Source organism: Microtus oregoni, unplaced genomic scaffold, assembly GCF_018167655.1.
Source record: "Microtus oregoni isolate MIOR12 unplaced genomic scaffold, Mior012 000020F_ref0000438, whole genome shotgun sequence".
Classification (NCBI taxonomy): domain Eukaryota; kingdom Metazoa; phylum Chordata; class Mammalia; order Rodentia; family Cricetidae; genus Microtus; species Microtus oregoni.
The window spans coordinates 39,816,327-39,843,313 of NW_024543079.1; the positions used below are offsets into that span (position 1 = coordinate 39,816,327).

At 51.3% G+C, this 26,987-nt stretch overlaps 1 protein-coding gene across 3 annotated transcripts in view; it reads left to right on the forward strand.

The window, feature by feature from the left end:
- Positions 1 to 26,987, forward strand: part of LOC121460458 (calsenilin-like) — a 69,067-nt gene that overhangs the window by 8,392 nt on the left and 33,688 nt on the right. For all 3 annotated transcript variants that reach the window (XM_041670872.1, XM_041670871.1, XM_041670874.1), the window contains exon 2: positions 1,445 to 1,613. In XM_041670872.1, the coding sequence (XP_041526806.1) occupies positions 1,445 to 1,613 (169 nt within the window). The remainder of the gene's footprint in view (positions 1 to 1,444; positions 1,614 to 26,987) is intronic.

The window sequence follows — 26,987 nt, forward strand, 5'->3', positions numbered from 1 at the left end:
GCTGTAAAAGTGTGGTGTGGCCCACCTCACCGGGCTGTGACAACAAGGTGACTTGAGCTCAGACCAACGGGCACTGTAGGAGAAATCACAGGGTCCACCACACCCATCTAGGATTTGAGACAAAAATCTGCCGTGCCAGCTCTTCAGGTGGGAGTAGGGGGTCAGTGGGGGTGGGGCATGATGCTCCCGGTTTCTCCTCCCCTCCCCACAAGCAGAGTCTTTAGCAGTGAATTCATGCGATAATGAAACAGCCTGCCCGGCCGACCCTGCCCCCCTCCTTGACCAACACACAGATTTTATTCATCGAGGCCATTTCTCTCCTGAATGAGGTGTTTAATAATGTAGAAGGCGCCTCAGATCCAGCCAGGGCATGGTGTGTGTGAGCATGTGCCTGTGTGTAGGTCTGTGGATGCATGTGTAAGTACATGTACGTGGGTTTGAACATGCAAGTGTGTAAACACCTTCCGTACAGGGAGACGCCTCTGTCCCCATCACTGGCAACCCCCCTCCCTCCACAGCAATGCTCCTGACTGCAAGTGAGCCTTGGGAAGGGGGAGGAGTGAAGGGCTGTTCCTTCAGGTGTGATGGGTAATGATGACTGTGAGCCAGGACCATACCTGTCCCGTTGCTGTGCTAGGGTGAGACTGGGCATAGACGAAGCAAACCAATACCCAGAGGGGCCATCGTGACTGACTGCCACCTGCCCAACCAGGAGCTACGCTGCCACCCCTATGGACTGATGATGGCAGACAATTTGATAGCCGGGACTGAAGGGCAGGATTGCTATAGGCAAACAAATCCCTGTGCTCTGAATCCTCCACAATGGCTCCAGGCTGACCTTTTCTGATTTACTGTCTCTTAACCCCCAGCTCCCCCTAACTGACTGGCCACACAGCCACGGGCATGATAGGTCATCAAGTTTGGTGGGGGTTCTGCCCAGGTGTTCACACAGACTTCATCTCCCCTCAGCTCACTTCCAGGTGAGAACTCAGGCCAAGCAAGGCCCCTACCTCACGGTGTCCCCTGTGTGACGCCTCTCTCTTCTCCAGGCCTCAGTCAGTTCTTGAAAAAATCCTTCAGCTCTGGCAGCCTGGCTTGTGGAGGGGCCAGCTTCAGATGAACAAGTCTGGGCTCACTTCTCTGGAACCTTCTTCTAGGGACCCACCCTATGACAGAGCCTGAGTGTAGAATAGAAAGAAAAGCATGGAGGGATGGCAGGGCAGCAGAGGGTTCTCTCTCTCTCCCTCCCTCCCTTTCTCCCTCCCCCCCTCTCTCCCTCCCCCCTCCTCCTTTCTCTCTCTCTCTCTCTCTCTCTCTCTCTCTCTCTCTCTCTCCAGAGATGGTTAGGACTGGCCTCACTCGGGATATCAGAGTGGCTACAGGACCTTCTGGAAGTTCCCTCCGTGAGCCCGTTTTAACGTCCTCTATGTCTATTCCCTCGCAGCAGGAAGCAATGAAGGCGTCAGATGGCAGCCTCCTAGGAGACCCTGGGCGCGGACCGCTGAACAGAAAGGAAGGCCTCAAGTGGCAGAGGCCAAGGTTCACCCGCCAGGCCCTGATGCGCTGCTGCTTGATCAAGTGGATCCTGTCCAGTGCTGCCCCGCAAGGCTCAGGTAGGACAAGAGTGACTGGGTCCAGAGAGCGAGGGTATAGATCGCTCTGAGCCCTGTCCGTCCTGAGGCCACAGAGGCCACTTCTCTGGACCATATTTCCTCCACCTCTGCTGAGAAATTGCGTCTCTCTTTGTTCATATCCTCTTCCCACAGATGCCTTGTGCCGCACAGAACTGAGCTCTAGTACATGAGTGTGGTGCAGGACTGTGGCCCCCGGGGACAGAGGAGTGGGGTCACACACAGGTGGGACAGGGATATCGAGGCGGCTGGAGGCTGGGAAGCCGGGCTCTGCCTCACCCAGCACTCCCCTGGCGCTGCCTTGAACATGCCACACACCCTTTCTAAGTTCTCCATAGAAAAGGGCTCTGGACCCACCCACAGAGCGAAGGCATAAAACACCTTAATCTAGGTGCTCCCGCTTCTTGCCCCATGCACCTAGAGACGGAGGCTGGGGATCTGGGGCACTCACGGTGCGGAGATGGTGTTGACAGCGCGCATGTTTTCAATGGCAGAGGGTGTGTGCTCGGCCAGGAGACCTGCTTTACGTGTTAAACGAATCAGTTTTCTTGCTGTGTGAGTTCCAGGGAGCCTCGGTCTGTTGTTGGACAATGGGCACAGGGAGTGTTCCTGGTGTCCCAGGTGGGAGGGTGCTCATGAGCAGAAGAGAGGTGACAGGCACAGTGGCCTGTGCATGCATGCGCATGAGGAGACAAGGCTGCAGCATCCGGGGACCCCGTCTTTATCTGCAAAGCCCACCCCAAGTTGTTCGTTGCTCTATTCCATTCCACAGAAAGCCTGGCTTTGGCGGGCTGCTCTGCCGCTCGTAGCTGGCATTGTCTCTGAGCCTTTCCCACAGAAGCGCTAGAACGTTTGGGGAAAATTCATGCCCCCCTCCCCAGCTGTTCTGTGATCCTGCAGGCAGCAGAACATATTTAGTCCTACCCTCACAGTGATGTGTGATCTGCACTGGGGTGAAATATTTCCCACTGTCCACCGCGGTGGGCACCAAGAGCAAAAGGAGCTGTGGCACCCCTGTGTGACCTCTGAGTGTGTCCAAGGGACTCAGCTCTACCCTCAATGGCTCACATTTGAAGGGGGACAGCCCCTTCAAACTCAGAGTGCCCCTTGGCACCTGTCACCCTGAATGACAGCTAGCATCATGGGCTTGCTGAAGCCCTCTGTTTTTCCTCACGATGCCCACTCTGACCCGCAGGCCCTATCTACCAGGCAGTGGTTCTGGATGGGGCTGCACACCTGAGCTGGCAATGGTGGAGAGTTAGAAAACAAACAGGGTGTGTCACGGTCACCACAGGATGGCATCGGCCACACCAAGGGCCCTGCCCCATTCTGGGTAGCTTCTTAAAGGGCAGGGCCTTTTCCCAATTACTCCTTTAAGAGGTACACAGTAGAGGGTAGAGCCAGGCTAGCGTGGACTAGTGCAGCCCGGTCTGTGTTTGCATGGACAGACATGTTTATCGGAAGTTGCCAGGCACCGAGAGGAGATACAACTGACGGGAAGCAAGCCGTATGAAGCCGGCGCTGCCGTCGGCCTCTTGCTTCATCTTATTTAGGAGTTCATGGGCACTAAAAGAGACAAACGGCTCATCGGGTTCTCCAGCAATTGGGGCAGGGATACCACAGACTGAGGTGTGGAACCCCCATATACCCTGACTCCCTTGGGTGAGTTTTTCAGCCTCAGTTACTCAGTCTAAACATCCATCTGCACCCCTTAGAGAGGATGCCACCGGTGTGACACACGGGAGGTTTTCTGCGCATGTGAAATGCCATGCTCTGGTCGATGAGTTGGCTTCTCCAGTCCGGGTGCATAGAACAATAAGGCGCATTCAGGGCATCTTTGTCACATGTCCAGAGAGGCCTGCCACGGTATCCTGAGCACTGCATGCCTGTGGCGGCCCAGCGCCCCAGACGCCGCTGCCCTTGCTGCTGGTTATTTTCCATTCAGCAGTAGGCTCAGAAAAACCTATCCGGGATGGCTGGGAGCAGAGGTCAAGGCTCAGCACAGTGCCCCTGAGACTTGAGTGAGCTGGGACCTAAATACAGAATGGGGCAGGACTCAGGGCCGCCCAAGTGGTGGTGAAGGGGCTGGTCCAGTTGTGGCTGTGCCCTGAGAGGCACTACCCAAGGGGACAGCGGCAGTGGTCTCTAAGATGCATGGGCCCAGAGGGTGGGGTAGGGCAGGAAGCTTGACCTTCCCACCCAAAAGCACTTATTCTCAGCCCAGGACCCTGGGGACATCTCCTCCATGTGGTGTGCCAGAACTGTGACTCCGGCCTGCTCTGTGGGTGGCCCTTCCTGGCAGAATGCCTTCCCAGGCATGGTTTCAGGTGTAGCTGATGCCACCAACTGGACAGACCTGCTTCTCAAGTCTGCCTCCCTGGGAGGCCTGGGAGATTTGGGTTTCTTCAATGACCTGACTTAGAATGAACTCCTTCCCAGAATGGCCTGGGGTCCTGGCAACTGAGTGAAACAGAAGGTAGAGCTCCCCCCCCCCCCCCGGGTCCGGGGAAGGTCACAGCAACTCTAAAGGAGCAGGGAACCAGTGCAGGATAAGGCTCAGGTCCGGCTGCCACCGTGGGAAATGCCACCCATGCTGAGTAACGCACAGCCATTCATGGAACCGAGGATGTGCTCCTGCCCCTCCCCCTCCCCTGAAGTGTAGGCCCACAGGCTCATCGGCCATGCAAGTCACAGGATCAGTTCAGACTCAAGAGAGGACAGTTGCACTCCCAGCGCTTGAGCAGAGAGAACATCTTTGATCCACTCCAGAGTCCCCAAGTTCTCAATCAAGCAAACCAAGACTTCACTCCTCAGAAGACTACACCGTTTGTGGTCCTGCCGTGGGAGTGATCCCCGTCGATGAGTGGTATTAGGATTCCCAGAGAAGCTGCTGAGCTGAGACACTGTCCTCTTGCTACTCTGAGTACCTGGCCCATCCTCTTTATCTGAGAAGAGGAGCCCAGAGGAGCCAGGTACCATCTCAGCCTCTGGGGCAAGTCCCAAGGGTATCTCCTCTTGGGGCTTCTTCCTTCAGAATCTAAACTCTCTCCCCTGGAACCCAAAGCAGGAAGACAGGGGAAGCACTGAGGGGGTAGGGTGACTGAAGGACCACCTCCTGGCTTCACCTGGTCCCTGGGCCACCTTCTGGACAGAGAGGTCGCTCGTGTTTAGTACCATGTCCTGTGTACCACCGTGTCTAAATCTGGTAGCTGCTTCTAACCATTTCTGGTCGTTAGCTGGCACCTCTACTGTGCCAGCTGTGCTGGCAGTGGGGAGAGGATGGTAGAACAAGAAACAAAACCCTTGGTCAATGACAGTGATGTATCTGTGTGTAGTAAGGGCTGTAACGGGAGCGCTGAGGGGTCTGCAGCCAGGCTCCAGTGGTGCTTGGCTACAATCGCTAGCTGCAGCTGAGCTTGGCTGCCACCTGCTGGTTTACTGGGCACATGACACCAGCGCAGCCAGGGCAGCGGGGAAGAGGAGGCTCTTCTCTTGAATGCTGAGTAATGTAAGTCCAATGGGATAAGTGGTACTTTGTTTATGGGCAGGTGCTGCAGCGGAGAGGAGAGGCCACCTGGCTCCTAGGCTGCCAGGCACCTGCCAAGCCCTGGCACCCTCTCAAGAGCATTTAGAAAGGATTCATTCCCCAAATGGGTCCCTCTCCGACCATGGCCCTTCCACCTCCCTGACCCCTGACCCCATGGTTAACCACAGGCCATGATCAATGGGAAACAGTCTCTCTGGCCACCTCTCCTTCCAGGCAGCGTACAAAGCAGCTGTGCACAGCTTTCTCCCCACCACGAAGACTGGAAAGACATCCCTTTCCACTGCCCTTGCCCTGAGGGGCTTCACTGCTGGGTGTCACCTTTCCTGACACTCTGCCTGTCAATCACATGGGATTTCCCTCCTTAAACAGTCTAAGAGACTCCACTGAGAGCATGGTTGAGAGGGAAGACAAAGCAACCAGGGGCTGAGCTGCCTGCCTACCTGTCCACCCCAGCCCTAGCATATTCCGCCCTGGCTTGGACCTCACTCACTCCAGTACACGTGGTGATAGATGCACACAGGGTCCACGAGGCCTGGGGCAAGAGGTAGATGTCCAGTTCCTGGGGATTAGCTCAGAGCTCATGGCCCCCTGGCTCCGTCTTCCATCGTCTCTACAACAGCCCGGTTGTGGTAGCCAGCTACTAGCTGTATTCAGAGGAAAGAAATTCTTGCTGAGGAAACATGTTTTTCTGGAAAATTGAGTGCATGCCATTCTCCTGTTGGGACCTGCGTGGACCCTGAGGGTGTTACAACTTTCCTCAGACACATTAACATTCACAGTTACTGAATATGCTGGCTCAAGACACCCAGAGCTAGAACTGCCTGCTGGGCCTGCTGTGCTGTCTCTGTATGTGCTCAGGAAACAGCTCAGCGCGGCATCCATGACCAGGTACACAGCAAGTGTCACCAAATACCACGCTTGGGTTTTGGCCTGGTTGTGTGCAGCACACAATGTGTCTACCTTCGTGGAAGCAGTCTGACTCTCCTGCATCCATACGTAACAGCAGCTCCATTTGAGTTAGGAAGGAACAGAAGCATGCAAGCTTGGTTCTTCAGCCCTGTCCTGCTTAGCGGCAGAGTGGAGCTTCAGCCCCAGCCCTTACCGCATCGTTCCAGGCAACGGGAAGAAACAGGCACATGGAGGGAGAAAGTGCTGCTGCTGTGTCAGCAAGGCAACACGAGCACAGAAAGTTCTAGAAGATTTTCTAGAAGAAAGTTCTAGAAGACTGCTTACGTTCATTGGCCAGAACTAAGCCATGTAGACTGCAGGGATCGTGGAGAAATGACACTGTTTGTTTATTTATTTATTTATTTATTTATTTATTTTTGTTGTTGTTGTTTTGTTTTTCTGTTCTGCTTTAAGATAGGCTCTCAGATATTCTGTGTTGGCCTCAAACTTGCTGCAGAGCCAGGGATGACCTTGAACTTCTAAGCCCCTTGGCGTCTAACCCCCCACCCCCCACCCCCGTGCTGGGGATTAAACCCAGGGCCTCATGCACACCAGCCAAGTGTTATCCTGACTGCACTACTCAGTCAACCCTAGAATAGCAGTTTCTTACTGGGCGTATTCGTCCCTCTGACAGATCCTGATGTCTGGAAGTAAAAGCTGAGGGAAGGCCCACAGGATTGTCGCTCTTGATCACACAGAGCTCACGGGGTCATTTTGATGACTGGGTACCTCCTTGGTAGCCAGAGGACGTCTACAAGCTCTGGCATTTACTAGGTGCTCAGTAAAGGGAGGCAGAAGTTCCTGCTTCAGGTGTGCTCTTGCTTGCCCCGTCCTCATCAGAGAGACCACTTCCTCTCCCCATTCGCTTCCTCTCTGACACACAGGATGAATGCATAGAAGCCAGGTGTAAAGGGGAGGCCAAAGACCTGGGTGGGATGAGAGCAGGCTGCAGAGAAACCCTGGACCTGTGAGGTTCACACCCTGAGCTGCAAGTCACACTGGATGCCACCTCCTCCCAAGGTGCCAGAGCAATGCCCACCCCCACCCAGGACTTCTGCGCCGGCTGACACTTCCATTTGGGCACCAGTGAGGTCCTGGGTCCTGGAAGCTGAGGGGATAAGCGCAGGTACCACGCAGACTCAGGGATACAGAGCATCTCCTGGGCAAGGGCTGAAAGGCTGCTCGTCTTTGACGTTCTCCCAAGAGCAGGCACTGGCAAAGAGGCCAAGAGAGAGGCTAAGACCAAGAGAGACGTTGAAAGATTGAAAGAGAAAAAAAAAAAGCTAGAAGTGGAGGAGGGCATCCTCACAAAAGAAGGGTGCTGAGTCTCGGGTTGGGAAAGGCAAGCAGAGAAACAGGACCTGGGCAGCGCCATGTCAGGGTGCGGTGAGGGCTGCTCCCCGAGGCTGCAGGAGTGTCAGCATGGCTGTAAGAAGCACCTGGGTGACATCATCAGCTTCTTCTTCCGCTTCATCTCCGGGAACCTGGCTCGAGGTGAGGGCTGCCTTGCTGGGTCAGGGGTACCAAGTGCTGGAAAATGCCATTTGGGGCTGGGGACTGGGGCCCCTCCTCTGGGAAGCAGGGATAACGGTACTAGGGACTTGGGAGCAGGATTGGTCTTTGAGACTTGAACGTCCACAAAAGGTCCCCTTCCCCCTCAGAGGGCCAAGCCAAGGCTTTCAGACTCATAAGTGTGGAGAGAGATAGGCTGGCCAGGGACAATTCATATCTTCATAGTAGATATAGACCCTTGCCTGCCTAACTGCTCTAGAGAGCCCGCCCCATCTTGCACAAGTAAACTCCCTCCTTCCCTAAGGACTCCTCTTTCATCAGAGACAATATGGGCCTGTCATGCAGAGGAGAGAGAGGGAAAGAAAGGGAGCCAGTGTGTGAGAGACTGTGTATAGAATGTATCTATCAATGACAACCTTCTTCAGCTCCTCAGAAGTCCACTCATCTAGAAGACTGGGTAGGAGGCAAGGGGATCCGGCCTATGCCCTAGATCCGGCGTGGGGCTGGGAGAGGTTTCAGAGAAGGCGACTTCTATGCTGTTTCCTCTGCCTCTCATCCAGGCTTGGCAGGGCCTGCTGACGGGCAGTGGGCACTTGCAGACCCAGAAGGGGAGGGAATCCTGCAGATGGGGACCTGAGAAATAGTGTTGAGAGCTTCAGACCTCCTGGGCTCTTTTGTCCTATGCTGTATTGGAAGAAAAGGACCTAAGCTAAAGTTGTCACATGGTTCCCCAAAGAGACTTATTATTAAAACCATCAAACAGAGCCCTCGCGGGCATGTAACACAGGAACCAGCCTTCTGTTCCATGGAGATGTCAGCCAGCCAGAGGGGTGACATGCTAACAGTCGACCTCACTCTCCGGGGTGGAGCCTGTCTCCAGGCTTCTCTTCTGCCCAGCCTGGGGCACCACATAAGAGCCAGGCCTAGCTGAGAGCTGTCGGGTTAACACATAGCCTTTTATTGTTGTCGCGTGTGCACACACAGGCTTGCGGCGTGTGCTTAAGGATCAGAGGACAGCTCTGTGGAGCCAGCTCCCCCCTTGTACCTTCGCGTGGGTCCCAGGGATAGAACTCAGGGAGCCGGACTCAAGCGGCAAGTGCCTTTACCTGTAGAGCTGTTCCCACCAACCCACCAAGAACATGTTAAGGACAAAGACAGGAAATTGCAGTAGATTCGCCCATCTCCGGCTATGGATGGATTAGATATTTAATAATAACTTAAAATGCCAGAGGAATGAGAAAATGAAAAGACAGGTGTCTGCCACCACCAAGCTGTCCAGAGGGAGGTCAGAGTCTGTGCCAGCGTAGGCAGCTCACGGGGCTGGGAGGGGACCCACCCTTCTAGTTTGTCAGAAGGGCATCTTTTGATGTCTTGTCACATGGTGACTTTCATCTCCAGAAGGGCTTTGAGGGGAGGGTGGAATTAAAGATGGCAAGAGTAGACTAGTTCCAGAAGAGACTCCAGGGACCCGGACCAGGACTGAGGAGTGCAATGGAAGCCAACAGGACACTGGCCCATGACCCTGCTTCAGTACCTCATTGCTCCTGCTATCTGGGGACTTCCAGCTCTTTTCTGACTACACTTGGCTGGCCCCTCATCTGACATACATATAGTGTGTGGTGTGTGTGTGTGTGTGTGTGTGTATTCAGAACACATATAATAATGCCTGCTCCATGGGAGAAGGGGGTGATTGGCTTTCTTGCCAATAAATAAGCATTCATGGCCTGTTAACTGGTGCTGGTGTATAATTCCCCTGTATAATACACCATAAGGCTCCTGGGTGCTCTCTTGTTCTCTCCTCTAGAAGTCTGTCTGTCTGTCCTTCCCTCTTTTTTTTAGTAAGAGTGCAATGACTTATACCTGATTAGAAGAAGGTTCAGCCAGAAATATCACTGGAATTATTAGGCTCAGAGCCTGAGGTCCCAACAACCCTAACAAGCTAGGCCCATCTGCTTATCCTCAGTATGCCACTCAATGAGACAAATAATAGTAAAAACTTTTAAAAATGGGTTTAATTCGATGTGGTCACATTGGGAAGGTTCTGGTGTGAGGCTTAGGTTGAACTAGAGGACTGGATGTTTTCATAACTAAGCAGCCCTAGTCAATTTGTGGTCTGGCCCATCCTTGACCCATCCAGTCCCAGGGCCAGTCTCATCGAGAAGTTGGCATGACAGATCGTCCCAGCTGTGTGGACTCTCTTCTGGAAGGCAAGCTCCTCCTTTCCATAGCAAAGCTCGTCAGCCTGGTCCTTCTCTTAGCACAGGATTCCTGGAGAAATTTCAGTTACTTGGGAGCCATTGTGCCAACAGTCTGGCAACCCAAGGGAGGGGCACAGAAGTCCTTTTTTTTTTTTTTTTTGGTTTTTCGAGACAGAGTTTCTCTGTGGCTTTGGAGCCTGTCCTGGAACTAGCTCTGTAGACCAGGCTGGTCTCGAACTCACAGAGATCCGCCTGCCTCTGCCTCCCGAGTGCTGGGATTAAAGGCGTGCGCCACCATCGCCCGGCTGGGCACAGAAGTCTTTAGAACGCCCTCACTCCTGCCAGGACGATAATATTAGGGAGGTTACCTGTCTCAGAGCAGGCAAGGGGAGAGCAAGAGCAGCCCCTAAGCCCCACCCAAGCTGCCTGCTCTGGCAGATAGTTGTAGAATCCTAGGCCTTGAAGGGGCTCTCTGGAGCTTAGACTGAGGCCCCTTAGGACAGTCTGGCTTTGATTACAGCCTGCTATGGTGTTTAGGTATCAAGGCCAGCTGAAGGAATCCTGGGTCACTGTCACCTTTGACCCTTTCTGCCTACTGGCTGACATGATCCTTCCTTACCTTGTGGATGATTTCTGTGCAGGAGTTAGCAAGTGCAGAAGGAACTTCACCTGGGGCCCATGGGCAGGCCAATGTCATCCATCTGTCTCTACAGGCAACTGTGGTGCCCTGCAGTCCTGACTCCCAGGTGCTGAGCTGCCACCTTTTCCAGGTCAGAAAATGGATCCTGACTTTCTTCTCCCAGGTACACAAGGGTTCTATAGAACAAGCCCTCAGGCTCCAGACTGGTGACAGGAATCCAGGTCACACCCAGGGCAGCCAGAGTAGCCACAGTCATTGCCTTGACCCTGCTACAGGTGTTGGGTCAGACCCCTCACCCTGGTCTCACATCCCAAATTCCAGGGACCTACTCAGGTCACTGAAGGTGGGGAGAAGAAAATCGTCCATCGCGTTCCAAGATAACTCTTGTAGATTGTAAGGATGTCCTGGAGCAAGGCTGCTTCCCCAGTCCCTTAGTGTGCCCCATGGAGTCATACTTCTGGTGTTGTCCTTTGGAAACTCCCGATTTACAAAGGGTAAGACACGAAGAGCCCCGACAGTGAGAGATTAACACTGTGAAAAGCCCCCCCCATCCTAGAACCCCTCGAGGTGGGTGCAGAGCAGAGGCCAGGAAAGGCTGTCAGCTAAAGCAGCGGAGACCATCCCTACCCTGTCACAAAGTCCATATGGCTTGAGTTACCCAGCTATCATTGTGATGTACTAAAAATATTCTCTGACAAACAGACACAAGAACATACCCCGGTTCCGCTGACCTCCTAAATGAGGATGCCAGCCGAGTGGCAAAGCTTGGTTCAAATCAGAAAGAAACCCAGGGAGGCGAGAGGGCTTGGGATGAACAGGGCATAAGCAAGACGGCTCAGTTATACACACATGATGGGAAACAGAAGACCAGAGGCCATGAGGGGCCATTCACAAGGGCACCTTCTCTATCAGAGGAAAGAGGAGCTTCTCAGACCTGCGCCTTTGTGTATCGGTCTCCACATCGCTCGGCTCTCCCTGGCAAGTCAGGTGCTGCTGAAGGCAGGCCGGGAGCTGCTCTGGCAGACCAGCTTAGCATCTATTTCCACAGTTTGCAAACAGAGCCCCATCTGCTAGGCCAAGCTTCAGCTCTCACCGCATCAGTTTCTTCCTCTGAGGGGTGAGATGGGTGTAAGGATGAGGTCATTGAGATGGTCGTGCCAGATGCATGTGGAAGGAGTGGCTCTGTGGATGGCTTTCTGCCTTTATCTTGTCGCTGGGCGGCTCCTGGCTTGGCTCTGCTCTGTTCTGATGCTGGACATCGAGCAAGTCCCTCAGTTTACCCACCCTTCTTCACGTGGACACAATAGCATGCTCTTTGGGATCCCGCCAGCATCTGTAAGGGATCACAGCAGCAGCTGGGCAGGCATTAACAGAACCTGACTTTGTGGCCCTGAGCTGAAGTTTTTTTCCTTTCTGTGTGTCAGTTAAGTTAGTTTCCTGTCTGTGACCGAGAATATGGAGGGTAAGTTTCCAAAGTCAACCTGTTGTGATTTCTCCCCATTCCACTTGCGCAGACACAAGGCCTGTGGGGTGGGGAGCTGGGCGTGTTATAGCTTCCATACCCTCACTGGCAAGGCTGCCCTCTCATCTCACACCTTTGGTAGTCGCTGGCTGCTGCTGTCTGAGTTCTGGAAGGTCCCCTGTTCCATCATTGCTCTGTGACCCTGCTAGAACTCTCTCCCAGGCTCTTTCTAGTGAGGTGGAGCCCACTAAAGCCCACCATGGGCAGTGCAGCCATCTTTTTTCAGAGAGAAGTGGGATTTTTCAGGCCAATAAAGCTCCAGCCGTCCAGGATCCTTCCTGTTCCAGGCTCTGCTCACTCTGCCTCCCTCCTCTATATGTCCAGATAAATGAGAAGAATGGGAAGAGCCTGCTGAAGCACCGACTGATGAGGTGGGCAGGGATCCTCTTCAGAGGTGTTTTGGGCTCCTGGGTCCCAACATCATCACCACTTTCCCAGCCCGACTCCTCCCTGGCGTGTATGGGTCTAAGTGGGCAGGGTGGAAGGTTTTGGGGATTTGGGACTGCCATTCCCCCATATGCACACCAGAGGGCAGCAGAGGCCGAGGCAGCCGGCAGTTTGAACCTTTCAGGGCAGGTTTTACACAGGCTGTTAATTTCTTCTGACACATCTACCTCACACCTTAGAGGATTAGAGGCACAGGATCTGGCATTTCTGGGCTTCCAGCCCTCTTTCAGGACGCATCCCGATTCCCTGAGCTGAGCCAAGAACAGACCAAGCGCCTCCTCCAGTTGGCCACCCCCTACCCCTAGCTATCCATGAAATCTCTGTTCTAATGACTAGGACTCTGTGTTCCTGGGAACGACAAGGCCCTCATCCTGCGACACCCCAGAGGTTTCAGTGGGTGGGTGGGTCCTAGGGTGTTGCCTTCAACGGCCTGCTTTTGTGGTGCTCCTCATTCCAGTGTGACAGGGAGGGAATGGAGCTGAGAGGTTCAGGGCGGGAACATCTACATTTCCAGATGCTTCCCTGGATGCTCAGGCCAGGGCTCCTGTCCTCCAGCCTCCAGCCCTGTACCCTTGGTGTAAGGGAAATGCGGGAGAGGAACAATGACTGTCCTTCAGCAAGGAACTAAATGCATTCCCTTCCCAAGGCTTAGCTCTGGTTCTCTTTGGAAATGATGTGGAAGACAATGAATAACTGGGGTTTTATTTTTATCTTAATTTTTTTGAGGCAGTATCTCTCTATTAAGTTTTCATGCCTGTCCTGGAACTCACTATATAGACTAGGCTGGCCTCAAACTCACAGAGATGCTCTTGCCTCTGCCTCCCAGTGCTGGGATTAAAGGCATGCAGCACATACTGGGTTCAAAAAGCAATACCTTTTATGACTTCACATCAGAAACAAAGAATGTGCTCTTCTGGGCTTTTCCAGCATTGAAGAACATGATGGGGGTACTCAAAGCCCAGAGACTACAGCTCAAGATGCTTGAGCCTGGTCTGGGAGGTTGAAGAAAGCTCTCCAGGAACTGGCTTAGTGACAGGCAACAGCTGGGGCAAGATAAGAGGCGCCTCCTGGCCAGACAAACCAGATCTCTGCAGAGCACAAGGCGTGGCTAGGCTGGGGACAGTCACAGCCTTTTACCTCATGGTCAGCAAATGGCTCCGCAAAACACACACACACACACACACACACACACACACACACACACTCACACACACCAAGGCTAGAGTGAGGACCCAGGCCTAAGCAGTGAGCAGAGGCAGGGATCCGCTGGAACTCAGCCAGGATGGGCAGAAGATGGCAGTAGCAGCAGCTACACTGGCAGAGTCAGCAGGGACAAACACCCACGAACCTGCCCCACAACCTCTAACTTTCAAGAAGGGCCCAGCGACAGGATGAATTAGCAGGAACGGGACACCAGCCAAAAGCAACTTGAGGTCTCTCTGAGCGCATAGGGTGATCTCAGGCCATGGGGCGAGTTAGGGATCTGAGAAGCCATTGTCTTCTGCCCCCAAAGCGGAGGGGTTAATCTAGAGCGTAGGGAGATGCCTGGCTCCTCAGCACCTCTCCTGGCTGGAAAGAGGTGTGGCCAAGGTGGGCGGGGAAGGGGAGTGAACTGAGTGCTTGCTCTGGGGTCAAACCGATTGTGGTGCCGACACCCATGCCACCAGCCTCCACTCCTACCACCTTCCATGAGAGAGCTTGAGGCTTAGAGAGGAAATTGTTGGATCCGTCCATTCACTCATCCATCTGTCCGTCCATCCATCCTTCCATATACATGCCCACCCGTCTGTCAGTTCATCCACCCACCTGTTTGTCTCTATTTCCAGCTCTTTACACGTCTCTCTTGGTCTTGGTGCAGGTAAAAAGCTAGGGGCTCCATCTTAGCACTTGGCGGGGGCGGGGTATGAATGCACAGTGGATGGCTGAGCTATTTCTAAACACAGATCTCACAAGGAAACGGGTTGAGGAGAGTCTATGGGGAGGCTGGAAGGCATAGTGGGCAGGCTTAGTACTGTGTGTGTGTGTGCACGCGCACACACGCACACAAGTGCACTAGAAAACACACACACATGCTCACTCTCACCACTCTCGCAGGTGTGATGAGAAGCGTGCCTATGACCTGTGTGTTGGGGACCAGGTGCTGTTGTAGCAGCATTGATAGATAGCCCATGATGGAAGGGTCCTTGGAGATCTGCTGCCCGACACAGGAGCAACCAGACTGTATGGCCCCTTAGTGCCAGGAGTCAGTGGCTGTCATGTCAGAACCTTGTAGGCATACATGGAGGTCTTTCTGCCCTGTCTTTAGATGAACCCTCAGGCTATGGGCTAGAGAAGGGCTAGCTCTGAGAGGATGGAAAAGGGAACCTCAGAGGAGGGTTGGAGGGCAGGGATGGTCCTGGGGTTCGCCCAAGGGTTCCTCGAATGGGTTGGAGAGACCTAGAACTGTACCCTGGTGACCTGTAGCAGGTCCCTCCATCCCTCAGCCTCTGTTTCCTCGTCTTTAGGACGGAGAGTGGCAACGGAGCCAACTCCCCGCTGCTGTGAGGATTAAGAAGTAGCAGTCAGCTAGGGTACTGGCACTCCAAGTTGGCTTCTCCTGTTGCTGAGATAAAACACTCTGAGCAACCTTGCCCCAGGAAAGGGTTTATCTGGCTTACACTTCCGGGTCAAAATCTATCACGGAGGGAAGTCGGGGCAGGAACTCAAGCAAGAACTGCAGAGGAACACCGATGTGACCGCTAGCTTTCTCAGGCACAGCCAGGCCACCTGCCCAGGGACCGTGTGGTCCACAGTGGGCGGGGCCTCCCACCTCAATCATTAGTGAAGACAGTGTCTCTCAGACATGGCTACAAGCCTCTCTGAGCAAAACAAACCTTCAGTTGAAGTTCCCTCTTGTCTGGTGACTGAGCTGTGTTGAGCTGACCATAAAAACTGGGTCTGCTCACGCTAGGCATCCAGGAAACTCCACGGCGCCTGGGTCAAGGCTGAGCCTCAGAGCCGCAGAGACAACACAACCGGTCTCATGCCTAGGGGACTCCTAGCGAGAGAGCCCCTCTACCTCCGGGGATGTGAGTAGATTCTATTTTAATTAAGCCCAAGGCCTGGGGTAAGAGCAGAGTGCCAGGTGTCTGTCTCCATCTGTGGCCCTGCCAGCCCACAGGCCAGCGTGGTTTACATTACTGCATGAGAGGCTTATTCATAAGCACTAAGGTGGGCATTGCCAGCCCATTTTATAAGTGAGGACAATGACCAAGGGAGATTAACAGTATCCATCCATCCATGCACCCACCCACCCATCCATCTGTCCAGCTGTAATCAGGTTACTCCAGAAAAGCTGCACCTGACCCCACATCTGAGTCCTTAAGGAGCTTGTGTCACAGGGACCCTCATCAGGGGTCTTACACAGCACCGGTCCAGCTGCCAAGAAGGTGGCAAGCGGGGAGGGCCTGGAACTGCGTCTCTCTGGTAAGTTTGACAGCTGGTGGGATACAGACCCCTGTGTGGAGTATGCGAGTGGCTCACACATTTCGCCAAGTAAATATTTACAGCCATTATGGCAATTGATCGCCTTCGATCCTGTGCGCAGCTGTGAGAGAGCCCTGCTTACTCATGCTTTCTTAAAAACAGCTTCTTCCCCTGAGCGGCTTTAATAATTCAGCTCCTAATTGTCTCCGAGCGCAAGCCTGAAAATGCCAACTCAGGGCCTTCCTCCCCACCCTAGTGCCCTCCCATCTTCCCTGCAGGCTCTCGCCGCCCCACTGCTACAGCCCCGGTCCCGACTGTGGCCGCACTGGGGAAGGGCCTGGGAGCTGGTGGGTTCTGATGTTGTTCCTGTGCTCTGCTGAAGCCAGGAGGAGAGCTGAGTGTAACGGAGCTCCAGGACCAAGGAGGAGCCAGCAACAGGAAATTCTAGCTGCTGCTTCCAGGGCACTTTGGATAGCTGTAGGTGGGGAGAAGACACGGGGCACTTTAGGCGACAAGGGAAACCTATGTGGGATAGGCACTAGGCAGGCTGCTGCCAGTGACCACGCCTGCCACAACTGGGGGTGGGGAGTGGGGGAGAAGCGAATATTGACATCATGGCTGTATATGCCGCCACTCTCCCGGTGAGTGATGCTCTCCAGTGCCTCCCGAGGGCTGTCCCCATCTGCACATAGGATAAAAGTCTGGGGATAGCATGGTGTCCTAACCCTGCCCCTGATGCAGGGCATCTATAGCTTCATCCTGAGCTCTGTTTCCTTGTCCAGACAGTAGGGTAATGCAGGAGGTGCTGTGGAAGAGTCTCTTGTGCCTCCTGCAGAGCATCTGGGAGGTGTGAAATCTTGACAGCCAAGGGACCAGGCCTAGCTGAGGCCAACAGTGAGGATCGCACACTGCAATGACCACCAGTCCCTGGGAAGGGCTGTCCATCGTGGCAGAAATTCCCACTGTCCATGGCAGACATCTGGGACCATGAGGTCTCTTCCTAGACTTTTATTTTCTTTTAATTTATTTTTATTCTATGTATGTCTGTGTACCATGTGCATTGCAGTGCTTGCAAAGGCCAGAAGAGGGTGCTCTACCCCCCAGAACTGGAGTTACAGACAGTTGTGAGCCACCAAGTACATGCTGGGAACCGAACTCAGGTCCTCCAGAGCTCAGCAAGTGCTCTTAACCACTTCTCCAGGCCCTTCCCCTCCATCTTAAACTTTTAAACAACAGTGGGCCCAGTCTGGGATAAGAGGGTGTGACATGCAGGCTGGGTAATGTCTGGTAGCCCAAGTTAGAAGACTCCACGGAGGAAGGGTGAAGTTGATAGTAAGAAATCAGTGTCTGAGAGGTAATGGTTAGGGCTCACCCTTTGGTGACATCAGTCCCCTCTCTGTGTAGCTTGATTTAGAGTCTAATAAGAACCTTTGACTAAGCAAGCTCAACCAGTGACACCTGATTTGGCTGCTCTGGTGAGAAAGGACATATTCTCAGAACCCAGGCAGCCAGGCAACTAAGGGTTAGCTGGGATTTCCCAAAGCCAACTCCAGATTGCATGGGCAGGCCTAGGGTTGGAACGCAATGTGAGTGCCCTCTAAGCTCAGGAGGGATGTGGCTATGGTGGCAATTAGATTCTATTCTAATCCAGAAGACTTTAAAGGCATTCCTTTGGGTTCTCCTTAGAGGTTTTACTATTTCCTCCCCTTTTAGTTGATTGTCCCACTGAGAATTCCAGGGTTTTTTTCTGTGTCTCAGGGAAACAACAATTTATGGATCAGGTCTATGCCTTAGCCAGGGGATGTGTGTTTGGGATTCCAGGTTCCAGGTCTCGGTCTGTCTCTTCCCATTGAACTCTGAGTTCAAACTTCAGCAAGGACCATTGTTTGGTATATCAGTGCCACAGATGGACAAACTGGACAACAGGGCCCTGTGGAGTCACATCTGCTCTCCTTGGGCCACACACGCACGCACACACACACACCCATGCATGTACACGCATGCACACACACACATGCACACACACGTACACACACACGCATGCACACACACATACACATAGCTCATTGAGTCAGTTACTGAGGACATATAGCTCACCCACCCAAAGAAGGGGCATGGACTAGCTGAAGGAGCTGGGGGAGAGTGGAGGAAATGCCAGGAGTAACTCCCAGCTCCTAGGAAAGACAGACTGACAACTAGATGGGGTGAGGAGGTGGTGCCCACCCCACCCTGTGGTCTGACTGACAAAGAAGATCCACATAGTGACATGATCATAGGGTCACACTGGATGGGGAAGAGGACACCCAGAACTAAGGTGCCCAGAGAAAGCTGCAGCCTTCAAACGTGGGCACGTGACAACAGACAGAAGAAGGTACAGAGATTCAGAAGGTCAGCCTGTGGGTGGGAGGCCTCCTGCCTCCATCTCTGTAGGTCCTAGAAGCTAAGTCATGTGCACCCAGTACACACCACCCATCTACCCATCTACCCTGCCCCTACACCCTCTGCTAGCTCAGGGCCACGGAGCATCTCTCTCTTTTTTTTTTCGATTCTTCTCTCATATATTACATCCCAACTGCAGATTCCCCTCCCCGCCTCTCCCCGAGTCTCCCCACACCTACCTCCCCTCTCCCCCAGATCTATCCCCCTCTGTCTCCCTCAGAAAAGATCAGGCCTCCCGGGAATATCATCCAAACACGGCATAATATGCTACAATAATACCAGGCACAAACCATCACATCAAGGCTGTAAGATGCATCCCAGGAGGAGGGAGAAGGTCCTATAAGCAGGCAACAGAGTCAGAGACTCTTCCTGCTCCCACTCTTAGGAGCCCCACAAGAACACCAAGCTACTCTGCCATAACATTTATGAGGAGGATCTAGGTCAGACTCCTTCAGGCTGCCTGATCTCTGCAAGCACCATGAGTCCCAGCCAAGGATTCCGTGAGCCATGTTCTCGTGGTGTCCCCGGCCCCTCTGGTTGCTCCCATTCTTGCTCTCCCTCCTCCACAGGACTCCCTGAGCTCTGCCCAAAGTTAGACTGTGGGACTCTGCATCTACTCCCATCAGTTGCTGGATGAAGTCTCTCTGGTCTCTTTGGTGACGATTCTGCTAGGCTCTGGTCCCTGAACACTCTTCAGGCAAGGCGAGCTGTAGGTCGAAGGTTCTGTGGCTGGGTTGGTGCCCCAGTCCCTCCACTCAAGGCCTTGCCTGGTTACAGAAGATGGCCAGTTCAGGCTCCGTGTCCCCCGTTACTAGGCGTCCTTGCTAGCGTTACTCCTGTAGATTCCACGAAGTTTCCACTGTGCAGATTTCCATCTTGCCCTCGAAATGCCCTCCAAGTATAGTCATTTCTCCCAGTATCTTCTCCTTCCCTCCCCCTTGATCTCTCCTGTTTTCCACCCCCACCCACCCCAGTCCACCTGCAAAATTAGCTCTTCCCAGGAAGACCCTCCCATCCCCCCTTAACCCCTCGTTGTGACTTAGCCTCTCTGGGTCTGTGGACCACAGCATGACTATCTTTTACTGCTAATATCCACTTTAAGTGAACATATACCATGTTTGTCTTTCTGGGTCTGGGTCATCTCACTCAAGATGATTTCTTCAAGTTCCTTCCATTTGCCTGCAAATTTCATGATGCCATTGTTTTTAACAGCTAAGAAATACTCCATTGTGTAAATGTACAAGATTTTCTTTATTCATTCTTTGGTTGAGGGGCATCTAGGTTGTTTCCAGTTTCTGGGTCTTATGAGTAAAACTTCTATGAGCATAGTTGAGCAAGTGTACTTGTGGCCTGGTAAAACATCCTTGGGTTCTTTGTGTATATGCTAGGAACTGTATAGCTGGGTCTTGAGGTAGATTGATTCCCAATTTTCCAAGAAACCGCCATATTGATTTCCAAAGTGGCTGTACAAGTTTGCACTCCCACCAGCGATGGAGGTGTGTTCACCTTGCTCCACATCCTCTCCAGCATGGTCAGTCTCTTGTGGTTTTGATCTTCACATTCTGACAGGTGTAAGACAGCATCTCAAAGTTGTTTGATTTGCATTTTTACATCTGGACTCAGCATGTATCCAGGAGCCACCAACACCCAAGGAAAACCACATAGAAAGTCTTTAGCGCCATGCCTGCAAGGGCAATATTTGGGAGGCTAAGGAGGAGGATTGTCATGAATTCAGGGTTAGCCTAGGCTGCAGAGTGGGTGCCAATTAAGTCTGGACTGGGCTCCCTGTCTGAAAACAATACAGTTTAGGCTTAGCCAAATAAAGACATGACGCACATAGAGACAATCATTGAGACAGAAGAATAAATGCAAAGACTATAGAGTGAAATGAATATGGATGTCCTTAGAGACCTAGAAGCACATTATACACATAACAAAAAAAATCTGCAATATTGGAAGTGACAGTCTAGGAGCTGAAATATAGAACATTTCATAAATGAGTTGAATTGCTAAATGACAACCATGCAAGGTAAATCAATGGATTTGATGTGATAGCCTCGAAAATCCATCAAATTCTGTACTTAAAGATAAAGGGAAAACTATGAAAAAGAATTTAAGATCCAGGCATGGTAGCACACATCTATAATCCCAACACTCAAGAGGCTGAGACAGAATAACCACCATCCAGTTCAGGGTCAAAACAAACTAGATAGCAGGTTCAAGGCCCACCTGTGCTACCTAGCAAGCCCTTCTCTCAAGGCAGCAACAGCAACAGATACACATGAAACATTCAAAGATCAGGGCTGGAGAAGTGGCTCAGTGGTCAAGAGCACTGGCTGCTCCTGCAGAGACCTGGGTTTGGTTCCCAGCACCCACATGGCAGCTCACAATTGTCTGTACATTTAGTCCCAGAGGATCTGTCACCCTCTTATGGCTTCCACAGTCACCAGGCACACATGTGGTGTACATACATACATTCAGGCAAACGCTCATTGTAGGTGGATTTTTCTATCCCTCCTGCCAGCTCCCAAATAACAACACGGGAACTTCTTGATTATGAAAGCTCAGCCAATAGCTTAGGCTTGTTCCTAACTGGCTCTTACAACTTAAGTTAGTCCACTTACCTCCGCCTACACGCTGCCATATTACTCGTGGCATTTACCTGTCCTCTGCATGTCTTGCTCCCTCTCCATCTGGCTGGTGACTCCGCTTTCTTCTTTCCAGCATTCTCTCTGCCCCCAAAATCCTGCCTAGCTATTGGCCATTTAGGTTTTTTTTATTAAACCAATCACAGTGACATATTTTTATAAAATGTAATCAAATATCTCTCAACAACCCATAAAATGAAAATAAATAAATCTTTAAAATTAAATAAATAGAATCTTAAAGTCATGGTGGAGAGAGAGCCAAGCAGTTTCAACCTTTGTCTGAAAGAAAATGGGCGAGGGAACTCAGAAAAAACAGGAGTGTGTTTCATTTAACTGTCCCAGAAATTTAGTAAGAAAGATACAGTGTGAGCATGTGTGTTTACTCGTTCACATGTCTATGAGTATGTGCAGATGGGCAGGCACATGTGTGCACGTGATCTTATGGAATTCAATGACCTCTTCCTCAATTTCTTTCCAAAGAAGGCACATTTTACAGATGAGGCCACAGACAGATGGAAAATGAGATTTCTCCAGCTCCTACAGGGACAAAGGCCGTGGCTGAAGGATGCCAGGCACTAAAGCCTGGTTCTTTCCATGGAGTCACTCTGAGACATGTGGCATGTCCCCTAAAAGCACACATGGTGGAAACAGTGTCTCTCTGACTTGTACCCTAAAGCACTACTGGGTTTTAAGAGGAGGCTACTGTGGTCAAATAGACTTGACATTTCTCGATAGACACAGTTGGACAAATTCTACAAGCAGGGCTTCTCAGAACCTTTAGTGTTTGAGAGATAAAACATGAAGCCCCTGACCCTGAAAGCTCTCTGCTCTGGATTCTGAGTTTTTGTAGCCTCTTTGTGTCTTTGAAAGATTTTTTTTTTGCACTTTTCTGAATCTTAATCTGCAAAATGGGAGTTATAGTCACAATTACATTCCTGACCGTCTTCTGGCTTTAGGGTCATAGTGAGCAAGTGACGGAGCAAGTGTGTGTGTGTGTGTGTGTGTGAGAGAGAGAGAGAGAGAGAGAGAGAGAGAGAGACTTTATAATGTGAACTATTCTGCCTCATCTGAGTTCCATCACTAAATCATCTGACCTCAGCCTGCTCCCAGCAGCTGTGGGCAGCTGCACAGATTCAGCTTCTCATGCATGATTTACAAACTCAACTCCAGAGTATGTGTGTTTGTTCAGCATGTGAGGGGTGAGAAGAGATGACAGACCTGCCTCAGGAAACCCCAGGACATTACTGTGTTCTTGTCATCAAACCCTAGCAGACAGTATCTTTCAACCGGAGGCCCCTCTCCCACTGTGGGGCAGGGATATGACTGCACAGGCCCTTTCTCCCCATGCCTCAAGTCGGTGTCTCTTATACTGGGGCAGGGTGAGACCATGTATTATCGCGGAGCCCAAGCTAACCTAAAGCTTGCTATGCAGCAAGGATAATCTTGAACTTTTTTATTTAAAACCTTTTAATGTTATTTTATGTGCGTGGGTTTGCCTACATGTATGCCTGTGCACTACTTGTGTGCAGCACTCTGCAGAGGCCAGAATAGACCATTGGACTTACTGGGCTTGGAGTTACAGATAGTTGTAAATTGATACAGGATTGCTAGGACTCAAACCCAGGTCCTCTGCAAGAAGAGCAGATTTTTGTAACAGCTGAGCCATCTCTCTAGCCTGACCTTGGATTTCTGATCCTCCTGCCCTGATTCTCCCCGAGTCTGAGATTCCAGGTGTGTGCAAGCACACTCAGTTTATAAGGCGATGTCTATAGAAGTTGCGGGGCTTCGCACCTGCATGGCAAGCTCTCCACAGCTGAGCCACAGCTCTGGCTGGCCCTGTTGTTTCTGTCTTTTTGAGATAAGGTTTCATGTTATTGTGCAGCATGGCTTCAAACTTGTGGCGAGCACCCTGTCTCAGCCTTGTGGGTCCTGGGATTATGGGCATGACCGTCCCATACCTAGCCACAGGGATCCTTTAAATGTCCAAGCCAGAGTGGAGGGCGACTGTGGGACAAGTTTGGTTAAGAAGTGGAGAGACTTGGGCTCTTTTTTGTCCCTCTTATGCTACTCTGTGACCTCACAGCCCAGGTTGGAGCTCCTTTGTTCCATCTGGCCTATGAAAGTCAAGTGGCAGTCACAGCTGCCTCTCTGGTCACACAGCCATTAAAGCAAGTTAGTGGTGGCACGTGCCTTTAATCCCAGCACTCAGAAGGCAGAGGCAGGTGGATCTCTGTGAGTTTGAAACTAGCCTGGTCTACAGGGCAAGTTACAGGACAACCAGGGCTACACAAAGCATCGCTGTCTTGGGGGAGAAAAAGGAAAAGGAAGGAAGGAAGGAAGGAAGGAAGGGAGGGAGGGAGGGAGGAAGGGAGGAAGGGAGGAAGGAAAGGAGGGAGGGAGGAAGAGAAAGACCTAGACCATATGATTACTCCATGGCCCTGGGGATAAAGCCATCTGGACCTCTGTATAAGACTCCTGCCTTTGCTTCCTCTTCCTTTGTGATTTCAGTACTGGAGACCTCTAGTCCACAGCCTGAACTTACTCTCACTCTGTCCCTGTCCTATGCACCTGGGCTCCTCCTTAAGCCATCCCTGACCCTCAGTCCTGAGCAGGGAAACTTCCCAGCTCCCTCCATGAACCTCCTCTAGCCCCCCAGTTTGGGACAGCAGCTTCTCATACCTTCTCTGTCACAGCCAAACCATGTCTATGGCGGGTTAATGATCAGTCTCCAGAGTGGAACCATTCCTCTAGGACTGGGACCAGATCTGCCACCCTCAGTGCTGTGTCTGGTAAACACAGGGAAGAAACCCAGCAAATACTGGCTAACGGAACACATGCATGTGCTTAGATGTAACATTCTGGGATCTTACATCTTTCCAGACTGAGAGAAGAATCTAAAACCACCTCCCCTCTATACTTCCTGTATATTCTAGAACCACCTTCACTAACTGTCCCCTCTATACTTCCCTGGTGGCCTTTCAAGCCCCACTGGCAGCTCCCCTGCCCTCTAAGGAAGCGGGTAATTCTGGGTATTTCTAAGGCACCTCTGTGGGCATGATGGTCCAAGCCTGAAGCTTCTGGAAATAGTTTAGGGCAAGTCCTAGAACGGGTGTGAATGAAGCCAGGGCTGGTACCTGTTGTGTGAGTTCTGAGGACTGCACCTGGGGCAGATAAATAGTAGGCAATCAAAAAACAGAACAGTCACTACTACCACCATTGTCTGTCTTCCATGCTACCCTGAGCTCAGAGAGGCTAGGGCACTGGTTGAGGCCTCTCAGCTCATTTGAAGTTAGAGTGGCATCCATACCTAAGGCTTGCTCACCCCCAGGGCACTCTCTGGCACTCCCTGTAGAAGAGCCTGAGGTTTTGATCTCTGAGTTGCTTGCTGCCTCCAGCAAATCCGGGACATCTGGCCATCAGAGGGCACCATGGGGGTGGGGATGCTGGCACCAAGCATCCAGGATGGAAATTCCCCAAGACACCCTTGGGCCCTCAGCTTCAGTTCCAACAAAGAAATGCTTATGTCTTGGACATCTTCACAGATCAGCACAAGGCTGGGACTTGAGAGCACTTTGTGTCAATGTCATCATCGTGAGGATTGATGGCAATGTGTGACTAGGATGAATGCCAGGGCCAACAAGCTAGCTCCGAGCCAGCCAGGGAACTTCTGACTTCCCGGGCATCCTTTTGCTCAGGGGTCAGGCCTGTATTCCTGGGGGCTAAAATCATACTGCACTGGTTAACAGGAGCCTGCTGCTCTACAGGGTCCTGCACAGGCCGGGGTGCTTGTAGGAAGGATTAAAGGGGGACTTCAGATGAGGAGCTTAGCCTGGGGGTTACCCTGGCTCTGATCTCCTGACTGATCATTACCATGGCTTATAGCAAGCAGAAAGATGGGAAAGCCAAGTTCACCCAAGAAACAAATTTACCCAAAGAAATTCACAGACCCAGTGGTGAGCATTGTACAAACGCGGTTCAAAGTGCAGCTGACCCTGTCATGGTGGAGCTGTTTAGTTGCCCGGCATGGGCAGTCCTTCAAGTGAGAGAGAATGGGAGAGTCTCCATCACAGGGACTAGGAGGATAAGCTGAGTTCACGTCACCCCTCCTATCACCCATTCAGTAACGCTAGGCTCGCATGAGGATAGATGGAGGCTGGATATGTCTTGCTAGGGATGGAGACATGAAAAGTGGTCCTCTCCTTCTTGCCCAAGGGACAGTCAGCGAGGACGCTGGGTGTTCTCATTTCCTTTCTGTTGCTGTGATAAAAACACTTTGATTATAATCAACTCTGGTGGAAAGGGTTGCTCCTCCGTCTTATACTTCTAGGTTACAGTCCATTGGGGCAGGAACTTGAAGCAGAAACCATGGAGAAATGCTGGTAGCTCGCTTGCTCACAAGCTCATCCTAATGTATCTTTCTTATACTGCTCAGGGCTACTTGCCTAGGGATTGTCACCAAGCCCCTCCCCTCCCCATTGAGATTACCTCCTCAGGTGATGCTGGTCTCTGTCATGTTAACCAGCACATTGGGCAACGAGAGGACTTTCCTTTTAACTGGCAGTAATGGCCCTAGAACCACAGTGATATTTGGGGGAAAGCCTACATGACCAAGTCATTTTCATGCCTTCCCAGTTTTTCTTGGACACAAGAAGCATGGGGATACAAATCTCTTAGGGAGCACTCATCTCTTACTTTCTGAGGCAAAACAAAAATAAAACAAAATCCTAATGATGAAGATGACTTTAGAAAAGAGTTTCCTCATAAGCTAAGAGGGTTTTCCCACAATATACAGACCCATGGCCAGCTTGTCCCTGGAGACGTGCGGTGTTCTTCCCATACGACAGGCTCTTTCCACGTGACAAGTTGTGTACATGGTTGACAAAGGCAGCAGCTTCTATGGAGTTGGGGCCTCTGAGAGTCTCTGCCTCTTGTCCCTGTGGGTGTTCCTATCCCATTTCATTCCCCATTTAAGGATTTCTTTCTTCTTGAGGAAAGGCTGAAGGAGCCTGGGGACTGTCGGTCCTGTCTATCCCTGGGATGGAATGAGGATAAGACGGACATTCCTCCTTCTGCTTCTCTTCTTTTTGATATAGGGTCTCATATAGCTGAGACTGCCCTTGAACTCCTGATCCATAGGAGAACAAACATGCACCACCAGGCTTGACATCCTCTTCATCTTGAAGACACTCTAAATTGGCCATTCATTTTTCCTTCCTTGAGTTTTTTTTTTAAGTTAATCTATTGTAGTCTGGTTTCTTCTTATTTTGTTGTACCTAATTGTGGTTTTTCTTCATATTTTTCCTGATTGGGATTTGTTCAGCTTATTGAATCTGTCTGATATCTTTCAACTGTTTCTGGAAATTTCTTCAAATTCTGTTATTTTTTTCATATTATTTGTGTAAGTTCTTTGTCCTTTTCTTCTAAGACTCCAACAATATATTTTTTAGTCTTTAAAATTGTCTTATATTTATTTCTATTTTTCTTCTATTCATTTTGGTCCATTTATATTTAATGTAATTCCACAGATGGTTGAACTGATAACTGAAATTTTTCTATTTGTCTCATGTCTTAGGCATCCCTCTCTTCTCTGTTACTGCCATGCCTTGTGTTTATACGCTCTTGTTTCCTGGCATGTGTTATAACCTTGTTGAGTAGTGATCTAGATACATATCTGGTTATGCTATCATCTCCTGCTCCCGGAGATGTGCGTTTTCTGGGTTCATTTTGGAGTTTTATTTCTCAGCATTTTGAGCAGTATGCTCAGAGATAGTAACAAAATATTTGTCAGATTTCCATTGCTGTAACAAAATATTTGTGGTGACTTAATGAGGAAGAAGGTTATTTTGCTTATAGTTTTGGAGATTTGAGTTTTGAGTCCATGGTCATTAGTCCCTGTCATTTTGGATTTGTGGTGTATGTCATGACCAGAGTCTGTGGTAGAGGAGGCCTCATGAGAGCCAAGAAACAAAAGGAAGAGTGTATGTCAGGAT